General features: G+C 26.0%; 1 protein-coding gene across 1 annotated transcript in view; it reads right to left on the bottom strand.

The window, feature by feature from the left end:
• Positions 1–8,346: 8,346 nt before the first annotated feature.
• The window catches only part of LOC111624574 (adenylate cyclase type 6-like), a 37,515-nt gene continuing 31,530 nt past the window's right edge, over positions 8,347–14,331 (bottom strand). The window contains exons 6-8 of the mRNA XM_023367465.1: positions 12,609–12,813; positions 9,588–9,712; positions 8,347–9,429 (exon numbers count right to left, since the gene is read on the bottom strand). Of these exons, the coding sequence (XP_023223233.1) occupies positions 9,292–9,429; positions 9,588–9,712; positions 12,609–12,813 (468 nt within the window). The 3' untranslated portion in view covers positions 8,347–9,291. The remainder of the gene's footprint in view (positions 9,430–9,587; positions 9,713–12,608; positions 12,814–14,331) is intronic.

Genomic DNA, 14,331 nt, shown 5'->3' with positions numbered 1-14,331 from the left:
TTTTTTATTCGTTTTTGTTTTTTTCTAGTTTAGTCTTCTACGATTTTCACAAACGGAAAATCTAAACTAATCGTTATACTTGTTACAACAGAGTGCAAATTATTTACAAATCACATAAACAGTATTTGTGTGTATTTTGGCATAAACAAATATATCCAATAATACAATACAAAAAACTATTTGTGCTTATTCTTAAATATAAATAAATGCTATATATATTATATATATATTATTATCACAGTTCTAATAAAGCTAAATTAAAAAATATATGCATCATGTGAGATTTTTCTTTATGTATAAATTCAAAAAATGTAAACAAAAGTTTCCATTTTTTTCTTTTCTCTAATTTATTTCCTATTATTTTTCGTTTTAAAAATTTTTTAAAAAAAGATAATTCGGATAATGGAAAAGTGCGATTTTATTCGCTGAATAAAGAAATTTTTTTTTTTTTTTGTATATTTATACAAAAAAAAAAAGTTTATACAGTAAACTTTCGTTAATTTGAATTTAGTAGATTGCACTCCTTTCCACATGCGGGGTGGCCCAGATATCAGCTTACCAAAATGCATTTTTGTTAATCGTGATTCAGAAGCGAATTATTTACAAATCACATAAACAGTATTTGTGTGATTTGTAATTAATTTGAATAAAAAATTAAGTGCATTAATGATGTTAATTAAATAAATATGAGAGAATTTGGTTTAACCAAATGACAAGTTGACCTTCCCAGCCACATTTTATTGTACATCTTCCTCTTTTTGATCTGTAATGAAATCTTTTTGGAATGTCAATGATGTGTTTTTTTCTTACTTAAATAAAATTAAAATAATAAATGTCATATTACACTTTATTACACTTAATAATTCGGAATTTTTTCCTGAACCCTGGAAAATCAAATTAACAAAAATTTACTGTACATATGTACAATACATGTAATGAAAGTCTTTAAAAATTAATTACCTTTTACTCTAAATTTTGTTAAATTTGCTAAAATAATTGAATAAACAAAAAAATTCATTCTTTTATTCTTTGCTAGGATATTTTAAAACATTTTTAATTAAAAATATATTATTGTAAAAGTAAAAAATTAATTAAATTCAATCTATTTTTTATATATATATATATATATACACATATTTTGTAGATAAATATCACCACCACCATTTTGTGCTTCATTAACTGTTCATTAATTTTTTATAATATTTATTTTTAATAATCGAAAGAGGTACAAGTTAAGGCAACGGCATATAATTTAACTTGTAAAGGTTGATTAATATGAAAAGAATTAAGAAATTTTTATATTTTATATTGTGATAATGTTGAGATTAGAGTTTAATATTTTAAAAATTTTAAGTTAAATTTTATTAATTTTAGTGAAAGATAAATGTGAAAAGGACATTTTTTATATTTAAATTATCAAAATAAAGTGATTTTTACATAGTCTTGTACTCTGTAGGAAGTCTTATATTTAAATTTGAAGTAGGATAAACTGGATAAATTCATATATCTGGCATGTACCAAGAACTCCAATCTGGAACAATAGCAAACCAAATTCCATACTAGACTTCTATAAAATTTACCTACTAACGTCACAGAGTCAATTGGTGCATTAAACTGGATGTAAAATCTAAATGTAATATCATCCTACATTGCTGCAAGAGTATATTGTAGAGTGCATGCCAGGAGGTTGTATGTCAACTTTGAAAAATTTTACAGGAAAGCCAGAAGTCTGATACTACATAAAACCATAATAGAAGTTATAGAAACAAGGAGATTTTCATTGAAAAATCTCTTTGTTTCTATAACTACACTCTCTCATCAGTTAGACAAAAAGTGATATACAACCTTATGGCACAGACCAGATGACAATTGCCTTTGTATTTATAATATATATATTTTTAAATTTGTAAATATTTTTAATAATTGTTTTAAATTTAGTTATTCATTAATTTAAATTCATTATATATTATTCTCACAATGGATAAGAGAAATAAAGATCAGGAAATTTAATATTTCTTATAATAATTCTGTTTATACTTCAATAAAAGATAAAATTACTAATAATTTAATTAAATGCTGACTTTTATCAAGAGATCAATCCTTTTATTTGTTATATGATGCCTCTTAATATGTTTGAGGGGAAAGAAGGTTATTAGGTAAGAAAAAAATGGTATGTAAATATACAAGTTACAGGGAGAACAAATATAATTCAGTTAGTGACGAATAAAATAAAAAAATTCACACAATTTTTTTGATTTAAAACTTTAATTATGAATGCTGACAATTTAGTATAAAGTCCACAAAATGAATCTATTAAATGCCTAATTGAAGCCAGTAAATATTAATTTCTATAAGTTGCTGATTGGAGTAATTAAAAAGATTTAAACTTTGTTCTTTTGATCTGATTAGTAATTTGTAGTAGTGTACAACATAAAAATGTATTAAACTATCTTCATACCAAATTACCAGAATGAATCAAACACAATCAAGAACCTTTATAGTCCATAAGAATGTATCAAGAATATAAATAAGGAAACAGTTTATATAGAATGAAATTAAAAGTAATTCCACTACAACTATGCTGAGTAATTTCTTGATCACTATTACCACAAAGGAAGATGGCCGGATGGTTGAGCAGTTAAGGTAGAAGCCTACTGCTCCAGGAAGCCAATCAAATCTGGACAAATTGATAGACCTCGGAAATTTTTCAAGGAGTGGTCTGTCTGGCTAGGTTGAGCCACCACCCTCACCACCTGGGCTTGGTAAAAAAAGAACTCTTAGTGTCCACAGAGTAGAAAGTGTTAAAAATAATAAAAATACCTTCAAAAGAAATTTATGTGAATGGAATAATTTTAGTTTGTCTTTGTTCAAAATGAACCTTTACAGTAAATTGAACTAATCAATTAAGTATTAACAAATATTGGTAGCTACACATCTTAAACATATACAAATTTGGCACATTAGGTAGAGTGCAAAAAAATATCTATACCAGAGGTGTACCTTATACAGTTTGCTATCTATGGACAAAGACAGATTCGGTTTTTCCACTGATCATTTTGGCAGGAATTGATTTTATCGATAATGTTCTTCAAATGGAGCAAAGATAATAGAATATACCAGACAGACATGATTAGAATTATTTTGTGGACTGGATGAAAATGCAAAAGTTTAAGATATAAAAAGATATTAATTTTATTACTGTGCAACAATTATTACAATAATGAGAATACTTTTGTTTGCAAAAACAAAAAAGAAATCTCAAATATACATTTTAATTGCAGAGGTATTTGCATTACCACCTGTCAAAACAATTGTACTTATGTATGACATTTTAACATTTGCTAACTACCAGCATGTAGTTTATTAGTTATTTATGATTAAAGTTTTAAATCAAAAAATTATAACAGACTTTTTGTTTTCCCCGAATATTCCCTTCCATGATATTCATTGTCTTGAAAATATATTTTCATATACTCTATAAAAATAACTACCTTCCTTTCTCTCTATTTTTTTTTGGATGTTTAAACTTTCTCCAAAGAAGATATGCATGTTGATATGAAGTTATTTTCAAACAGATATGGTTATTTTCAATTACAGTTATATTAATAGTTTTCCAGGTATTAAATTACGAAAGAAAGTCAAACAAGTTTAAATTTGAGCATTTTCAAAATTTTAATCTTGTTATCTTCAAGAATATAGCTGTTAAAAAGCAACACAAACTTGCATTTTGTAACTTTTTAACATATAAAATATGTTAAATTGTCAGAAGATGCAAGCCCGTGTGCTAGTTAAAAGTATCCTCTTACATATAGAACTTTTGTAAAATTCTAGCTAATTGTTTCAATTTAAAACATTATTATTTAATAGTTATGTTCTCAAAGTTGATTGGCTGCTTCTGGCAGCTTATCTTTGGCATGCCACTCTGGGGGGCCCAAGATCAAGATTGAATCCAATATAAAACTGCCTAGATTTTCTACAAGTGCTGCCAATCTCCGAGACTTTAACCTAAGAAGAGGTGGCTGCCCCCTCAGGATTATGCATTTTGCATACCCAGTTAAAGTGGCTGCAACTGACCCATGGATGTCTGGGTAAATCCCTGCATGACAGACCTATTAGGCCTTGGTGCTAGGTGACTTCCTACCACACATGCTATATTCCCAAAGATATTGATATTAATATCAATGAAACTACTTAAACTTGAACATGTTTCACTGCTGCTTTTCTAATTTGACAAATGAAAAAAAATAGACTACATATTATGTGATTATCAGATTACATTAAATTAATCTTTTACTGTGTTCTAATTTCTCTCTCTCAATACAATTATTAACAACATTTCTATAATTTAAAGAAAATTTGTTATATTTTTAAAGTTGGTTTATAAAACTTTATGAAAGGAGAAAGGCTTCATATGCATTTCAAGATATAGCTAATTCTTATATACTGTATATACTTTTACAATGGTAGATAATATAAAAATTTCTGATTATCTATCCATAAAATTGTTTAATTTTTTATAATGTAAAAAATTCAATAAATAATATTTAATTTTTCACAATTATTTTAATATAAAATATCTGTTTAAGTGTTTAGAATAATCATAAATTGAAATTTCCTTTATATACAAACTAAATAATATTTACTAATTACAGATAATCTTTGCAAATACAAACTGAAAGAATACACGAATCAAATAGCAGATTTTTACATACTATAATCTGATTGTCTTATATAATTTTATATTATGATTGGCCTCCAATATCAACTGCAATATTTACTTTCTCCATCCAGAATAATTATTTGTCAATTCAGAATTAAATTTATCATAAAAATCATCATTAACAATTAAAATCTCACAATGAATGTATTAAAACAAGACAGACATTAACTAAAAATACCAAATTTTCATTTATATAAAGGCATTAATGATTTTGAAATAATCTTTGGTATAATATATCATTAATATATTAATGATATAATAAATTCATATGTATTATTTTATATAAGAAAAAGTATCATTTATACATGATATTTTTATATGATTAAACTGTATTGCTTATTTAATTTTCTAGTATTTTATACGAAATATGGATTTTAATTGTTGAAGAGGAAAATCATTATTAATTAACTGGATTATATTTTAAATATTGCAAATAAACTGTTTATTGTTTGCTATTTAAAACATTATATTAGCACTTCAATCTATGATTTTTATGTATACAGTGTCCAAAAAGTATGGAATTGTAGAATAAATATATTTTCAAACTACATACAGTATGTACTTTCAAAGAATATGCTTAGCAAGTTTTCCTTCAATCTCCAGGCACCTTTGCTGATGATGTATTGTATTTCCTTGCATTCAACGGAGTATACAGGATCATCTGTCAAGATGTTAATTCCTATCTATTCGAAAAATGTACTTCATTTCTAAAGACATCTGGAGAGTGAAGGTAAATATGTTGAGCATATTCATTAAACATAAGTGCTCCATAGTATTTAGAAATTAATTTCTACAGTTCCATATCTTGTATAATGTGTATTTTAAAAACTAAGATTAAAATTCAAATTTTCAAGCTCAGTTTACAATCTAAACTTATACTTTTGCACAATATTTAATCAAGATTGGAGTAAGATGATCATCAGATAGCAAGCAAACTTTTAATGTTTAAATTTTTCTCAAGTTTCATCATTTAAAAATATTTTTGATATTAGTTATACAAAGATTATGGAATTAATTTCAGATATTTAATTTTCTTACAATATTCTTTAAGTTTGTATATACAAGTAATTACTAAACTAACATATAATTTCTTAAAAACTTTAAAAATTTAGTAATATATAATTATTTTTTTATTAATAGTTAAATATTTCTGATTATAGATAATAATGTTAGTTAAAGTTCTTTATATAGTGTATCTAAAAAATTACTGTGTAGTGAGAAATTCATATCTCTCATAGAATCTGGTCTGCTACATCTTGAGACCTCACTTCTCCAGATTTTTATCTCTGAGGGCACTGAAGGGATGAGCATACAAAAAAATTCACATACACTGGAGGAACTGAAGACAGCAATTACCTAACACATCGAACAGATCACTCCTGCCAACCTCAAAATGTGTTCAATAATATGCAGCATTATGTGCAGACATATCTTCAGGCTTCTGGGGAATACTTCCAGCAATTTTTATAGGAGAAACTGCATCACTTTTATCAAAACTTTCCTTAAACCTTTTTCACTACACAGTAACTTTTTGGATATACTGTATTTAATAAGTGCATTTTAGAAACTGTTAAAGCCAAAACAAATGTAATCTTAATTTGCAAATCTTTTCAAATCTATTTCAACTCTCTGTATCAATTTAGTATATTATATTATTCCTAATGTATTTTAAAAACTAAGATAAAAATTCAAATTTTCAAGCTCAGTTTACAATCTAAACTTATAAATAATATAAGTAAACAACGCCTTTTTTAACAGTCCAGCAAAAACATTTAATTCTCTAATAACGTTTTCGACCGTTTGCTAGACTGTTAAAAAAAAAGGCGTTGTTTACTTATATTATTTATTTGATTTAGTTCCAGTAAGATTTTTTGATTAATCTAAACTTATACTTTCTATTCAGTTAATATTTTTTATTTTAAATATAAATATAATTTACCTCTGACAAGAATGTTATTTTGTTAGTGAAAAATGTGAATAAATTACAAAATTGTTATTTATTACAAGAAGTAATTATTACTAAAACAATGAATTGTATTATTAATTATGGAAATCTATAAAAATTCAAAGTTCTACAGATTAAACTCACACCAGTGTTATTTATATACATATCTCAATAGGAATCATATACACATCTTGGACATGTAAGAGACATCAAATTATGATTCTGAAGTTGTTTGGAAAGCTAAATTAAGGGGTTACCTCTCCATTATATTAATTTCTCTTAACTTTATTTGAAAATCTAAGAATATATCATCATAACTACAATCGAAAGGTAGTTTAATATTTACCAACTGTAGTTTTTTCAACGTAATTTGTTCATTGCTAATTCGCTGAAACAATTTGGAAGTTTATTCTAATGAAAACTATTCTAAATTTGTAAGTCTATATTGAATCAAAAGCAAAAATATGAATATATAAAAAAATGAATTGAATAAGAAAGTAGAAATATGTAATAATCATTATAAAACTTTGCAGAAAATTAATTGTTTCTGCATTATTAGAGCAATGGCCAATACATTAAGAAAGACTTTAAAATCCTATGACACGCTAATGATTTTCATTTATAAAAATCTATTAAAATAACTAAAATCTTTTTATATATATATTTCTAAATTAAAGAAAAATCTGCTGATGCATTTTTCCTTTTAAACGATCTTTAAAAATCAAATAATTACATTGCATATTTAGCACAATACAAACACATTTAAGTGAGCAGCACATAAAATAAATGCCTAGTTCATTGTGTCCTCATATAAGTTAAAAATATTAATATTTTATCTTCTCTACTATATCATATATATATATTTATATAAATACATATTATCACAATAGTCAGCCATACAGTCACATTTACGATCGATCTGATGTCATCATGACAAAAGGCATTTTTTTTCTATATTTTTTTAAACATTTTTGTATAAATATATACAGCACATTAATAGGAGGATACATTTTCTCAAAATGCATTTCAAATTATGACTTGACTATCACATGTACACTCTTCTTGTGCTTATCATTACAAAGAAATCAATTGCTTATGATATATTTTGTTGTAACTACAGACACCAGTGAAAATAAGTTACGTCTGTAATTATCTGAACTCTACATTTTATTTACATACAAAATATATTTCAATATGAACAAAATTGGCAACAATTTATCTAGATATTTTTTACTTTTTTAAAAATAATTATTTTATCAGAAAATATGGCTTTAACATCAACAATCTATATTCTTTTTTTAATATAGTATTTATTACTATTATTATTAATTATTTTTTTTTAAATTAACAATGTAAGAAAATTAATAATTATTTTTAATAACTAACAGTTCCCCAAATAAAAATAACAATAAAAATTATTATATAAATTGTATTTAGTTCTGGAAAAAATAGAAGAAAGAATGAGTTTTGTATAATGTTAAGAACACAATTTATCAAATTATTTCACAAATTGTTCATGATTTTGGTTGTTAAATTTGTTCAGGAAACAACAAAAATAAAATTAACTGATTATACACCAACAGACATAAAATTTTAATGTCAATAAGCAGCAGCAGCCCTATTTATAAACTATAATCTGAGTATTTTGTATTTTAAGTGATTTATCAAACAAAAACTAATTAATAAATTTAATATTAAACTGTATTATAAGTCAATATTTCAGCAATTTTGTATTTAAGAAAATTATTTTAATAATTCTCAGTAAGGGAAAAATAAATTTTTTCACTTTAGTTATTACTTGAAATCTATAAATCAGATTTAAACTGCTTTCTTATTGATGCCACTGAAAAATAGCAAATTAAATAAATATCATTCAGACAAAATTAATTTAGTTTATAATAAACTAAAAAGTAAAGACATCAAAAGGTAAAAAAAAACAACAACATTAAATAAACAAAAAGATATCAAAATGTATATTATTCCTTATAGTTACTATTATAAATAAAATGACTTAACAAAAATAGTAATTAAATGGAATATATTGAATTCTTTGTACTACGGTTAAATGCTTTATGTATTTTACTTAAGAGTATTTTTAACATTGCTAATGTTTATCTATCAATATATAACTCAAAAAGTTCTTTTCTTTGAGAATGCATTCATAGAATCATTATTAGACTTGACCATAAACAAAAACAACAATTATTTAAATTACAATTTGGTATAAAATAAAATGGCATTTCTGAGTATTTTAAACAGAATCAAAAGTTCATTTTCAAAATGTCATTTTATAAAAAAAAAATAGGAAATAAAATAAAAACTCTTGTATATATATACACATAATTAATCTATTATATGAATAGTTCCAGAATATATTATTAACAGTTTTAACTACAGTCCCATCAGTGATCATAACTTTAATGGAAAATGCAACGAGCATTGAAATAAAATCTATAATACGTCATGCATGATTGTCACCTTATTCAATGCAACAAGGAATACATAAAGTTTCTAAAACAGGCAAAAATTTCATCGTTATAAAAATAACTGAAATAAAAACTGTGTTAAATATTTACGATATGTAATGACAAAAGTACCCTGTTTAAAATACTGAGTACTGAGACCATCACATTCTTGTATTATCATCGTTGCGACCAAGTAAGAAATAGGTGAGCATTTCTCCTTTCCCTTTTACTTTAATATATCCTCTACGTTCTAAAGGATATCCACGAGCTTGGAGTATTGTATAAATATCATGTGTTACCTATAAATATATAAATATTTTTTAAATTAGATTTCAAACATTTATTATATAATAAATTAACAAGTAATTAAATCTGCAAACTGTTTTGAACATTTAATAATTAAAAAACTGTATTTAGATATAATTAATAGTTTTTCTGATTGTTTTTGGAAAATTACTTGTATTTTGCCTGATTCTCCAGTACTGTCCATTCGACTTGCAACATTTACTGCATTTCCCCAGATATCATATTGAGGTTTCTTGGCTCCAATGACACCTGCAACAACTGGTCCCACATTTAAACCTATAAATAAAATTGTTTTGTGAATTTCTAACACACATTTCACAACTAAAATCATTAACTATTATGCAACAAAAACTATATGCATTTATTAGTTTTAATAAATCTAATAATAAATATCATCAACAAAAATAATTAAATACAATTAAATTTTTCCAGTTAACAAATACAATCATTATGGTAAAAAAATGTTTCCTTTTGATAAATTAATAAACATTATTAAAATTTAAATAATCCAAACATTTTANGATTTAATATATACCATCCTCTGGATAGAAAGGAAAATATCATTGTAGAATTTAATGACTTTTTTCTTATTTGTGTAATGTTAATTTTTATGAATTATTAATTAAATAATATAATTATTTTTATATTCCATACAGAATTAAGTTTTTTCAACTGAAAAAATTACCATAAGGTAGCACAAAAATTTTACATAAGGGATGATCAATAAATGACCAGTCAATGAACACAACACTTTAAAGATAATTTATATAGCAATGCAGCATGGCAGAATTAAAGAGGAATAAATAAACAGCAGCAAAGTCAATTAGCAACATGGCCTGTAATTCTACAACAGAATGAAAGTGTATAAAGTAGAGCAATCTGCTGAAACCATATTGGTTCCTAATCTCAGAAGGGAATGGACCTATAGAAATTCATTGGTGTATGACAAACACGTATGAACAACACACAATTAAGCCTAGCCAAAGTTGCATAGCTTTCACTATGAAGGCTGAAACGTAGACAATTTCAATCTGACAATGGGTACTATCCATACTTCACACTGCAGCTGTCCCACAACATTTTTTAAACATGAATCACAATCCTCTTGGGATAATGGGATAAATGTCAAAACAGATACACTGATTATGTATAAAATAAAATACACTCATTACATTTTATTGTTGTTGGTTGGTTATTTATTGATCACCCCTTACACAGAATTGCAAGCAAGCTATTTTATTATAGTCTCTTTCAGAATTATTTATTGTAATACTGGAACATATTTCTACTGCCTTAAACTTAAAAATTATGCTTGCATTGTAAAATAACTCATTCTTTACTTACACCAACTTACAAAATTCATTCAGATTATTTCCATTTCCAATATCAAACAAATTGTGCTTAAGGATTCTATTTAAAGCTCAATTTTTTTCTCTTTTATTTCTTTTCATTTTGTTAATATAAAATGCAGTGAATTCTCAATTATATAGTTAATTCCTTTTATATAAGTTGAAAATCCATGTAATTCATATAGTGCTCAAATGTGATATGTTTTTATGCAGGGTATTCATTTAAACCATCTATCCAGCAATGCATGAGTGCATACTAGATAGATGTGATGTATGCTTGTTCCAACACTAAAATAACTGAAGAGAATAAATTTAAGGCAATTTAACATAGCATAAATATAATCTCCAATGGTAAAAGATAAAGACAACATTGCAGAAACTGATACAAAAAAGTGAGTTTTATTTTGTTAGAGAACATTTATGTCAAAATGATCATCTTCAATGGCAATGCAAAGATGTAGATTGTCAAGTATGGTATATAGATTGCACTTAATTCTGGTGCCATTATTTCACAGGCCTCTCATATGAATCTCTCTAGTTCACCATATGATAATATTACTATATGATGATATTACATCACCATACTATATGATGATATTACATCATATTACATACCCTGCAACATCACTGTTGCAGGGTATGTAATATCATCATATAGTAATGATTTTAGGTGACTCCATAAAAAAATCCAAAGGGGTCAAATCTGGAAAATGTTTAGCCATGGAACAGGACTGTTGTCCTAACCAGTAGTTTCCAAACTGCTCTACAAGACACTGATGCACATCTGTCTGGGAATGAAGTGGTATGCCACCTTGCTAATACCAAACCAGCTATAGTTGTGCCAATGACAATTCATCAAGCCATTCATCCACTGACATGTTTAGGATGTTCAAGTATTGGTCACTATTTAGACTGTTCTCAATATAGTACGAAAAAACTGCTCAACCCAAGATCCACAACAGACTTTTAGGGTAAAAAAACACTTCATGCTTTATATGTCACATGCATCATGGAGCATGCTCTGCCCAGTAGTGAACATTCTGACACTTATACACCACATTCCAAAAAACAGTGTTTTGTCAGTCCATAAAATGTACTGACAGTCATAGTTCATCATATTATAAATTTAACATGTTGCAGCATTCTCTGCATATCATACCAGTTACAGATAACAATGGAATGGGTGCATGTCATGGCAGCAACATAATATCCAGTATATTTGGGTCTGCTGTATTCCATAATCTAACCTAACCAATACTGGAAAAAAGTAGACATCCAGTATATTCATTTCAAAGAGTAATTATAGAATAGCTTCTGCTTATGAAAGAAAGCTGTGATACTTTTTATTTTCTTAAGTTTTGTCGTTTATTATATATTTCAAAGTAGCATTCAACAGATGGCATTGTTAGTCATAAGTCAAAATATCACAATCACATATCTATGAATCTAGGTACCTCAATTTACAGTAAATCTGTTTGAAATTTGATATAAATTGGTAATGAAGACTTTCCATCACGTGTTGTGTGCACAAACATTGTGCTGTCTGTTCATTTTATGAACAGAAATAAAACATAAAACAGACTATTAGTAGAACTTATATTAATATCTATTTGTAATCTTTGTAGTTGTCTCTACTTGTTTTGAGATTTCATCCTATTTTTTGATCAAATTACATGCAACATAAATGTTTTAATTCCATCTTAAGAATTCGAATCAAATTTTAGATTGTAAAACTTGTTTTATATGGAAAATTCATCCATGCAACTTTTGTTCAATTGGAATTTATTGCTTTAAATGTAACTAGAGAGAGAAAATTTACATACCAACTCGAATTTTAAAATTGTTAAAGGAATGTTTATTCACATATTCTAGTTGTTCTTTCATTCTAAGTGCAAATTCAGCCATATTTACAACATGAATGTGACTTGCTATATCAGCAGGTGTTGCTGTGAGACCAGATGCAGCCATATATGTATATCCTGTAGTTTTGATCTTTTCTATGCACTTGAATTGTTCTTCTTGTAAAATCTATAATAATATTAATAATAATAATTTAAAATTTTATAAGTGCTCATTAATAAATTAAGAATTAACAATAATATCATTAATAATTTATAATTAATTTATACTTTTGTATTAAAGTATAAGAATTTTTTTTAAGAGTAAACACCCTCACTTAGTATTCCACCCTATGAATAATAAGTGAGCTCATATTTTTCAATGTCTTTGTGAATTTCTCCAGGCCCACAATGGGATAGCCAGATAGTGAGGGTCAAAGCCTAAAACAACCATGACACACCACCCTAAAAAATTTCTAGGGCTTTTCAATATCTGCCCAGATTTGCTTGAGTCTCCCAAAACAGTAGACTGACACCTTAATTGCCTTGACCATCTTGCTGGCAGTATAAGAGATTAAAACATCTCACAACTACTATAACCAATTTAAGACATGATTACATAATGTATTTTAACTAAATGCAACATAATCTTTCCTCAGAAACAGTAATAAACAAATATTTAAACTTAGAAAATTGATTTTAAAAAATCTCAAAAGGGACAATATATAAAAAGTGTCCTGAAATTGTCCCTTTCATGCACATCAAAAATTTAGTCTCATAGCAGACTCTCTAATGTCCTCAGAACCATCTCATAGCAGACTTTTTATAACTTTTCTAAGTTTAAACTTATTTGTCCCAGCAACTTTTTTTTAAATCAAATATAAACATGTTTATAATGTATATGATATAATTGTAAATTACAATTTAATTAAAACAGAATTATAAATAAATATGTAATAATCAAAAGTTAAATTAGAAACAAATCATCCATTTTAATCTTGCCTCTATTAACAATCTTTGTATATATATATAAATTTGAATATTTGATATTTAATTTTTTATATTAAGTCACATATAATCCTAATATTCATAATAAAATTTATTTATAATCAAAAAAAATTTCAGACAAAAAACTTTAAAGGAATGTTATTGAAGAAAGGAAACTGGATTATAATAATTCAATTCAATTATTATTAAAGAATTACATACAATAATTATTCACATTTACAAATGATGGCTTCAAATATATATATTTTTTTCTCTGGTTAGAATGAGTTCAAAGCACATCATAATAGTATAGAGTGGAGAAAGAAAAAAATTTCTCCTTTTTGTTTTGATTTGTAAATAATTTAAATAATAAAATGTGTTTTATTATTCTGCAATTAAATACATTCTGATTTATCTTAAGCCTTTGTTCTCTGATTTTTCTATTATGATTTTTTAATCAATAAATAAAATTAATGTACAGTCGACCCCCCCTATAATTACGGTCCCAATAATTACGATTCCTATAAAACTGCGAAAAAATTGTGACGATATCCGTAAAAAACAGTAAAAAACCCCCTATAATTACGTTAAACGTCATCGGGCAGCCGAACTACTTTCCCGCCGTCCGTAGCGCCACGCTACGGAAAGATTTCTATCGTCTGGACAGTATTATATAAATTATATATAAATTAGGTACTGTACATATAATTATATATTAATT

Source organism: Centruroides sculpturatus, unplaced genomic scaffold (genome assembly GCF_000671375.1).
Source record: "Centruroides sculpturatus isolate CEXI.00-Female unplaced genomic scaffold, Cexi_2.0 scaffold15, whole genome shotgun sequence".
Taxonomy (NCBI): domain Eukaryota; kingdom Metazoa; phylum Arthropoda; class Arachnida; order Scorpiones; family Buthidae; genus Centruroides; species Centruroides sculpturatus.
Note: the sequence above shows the minus strand (reverse complement) of the source record. Positions and strands in the feature narration are given on the sequence as shown.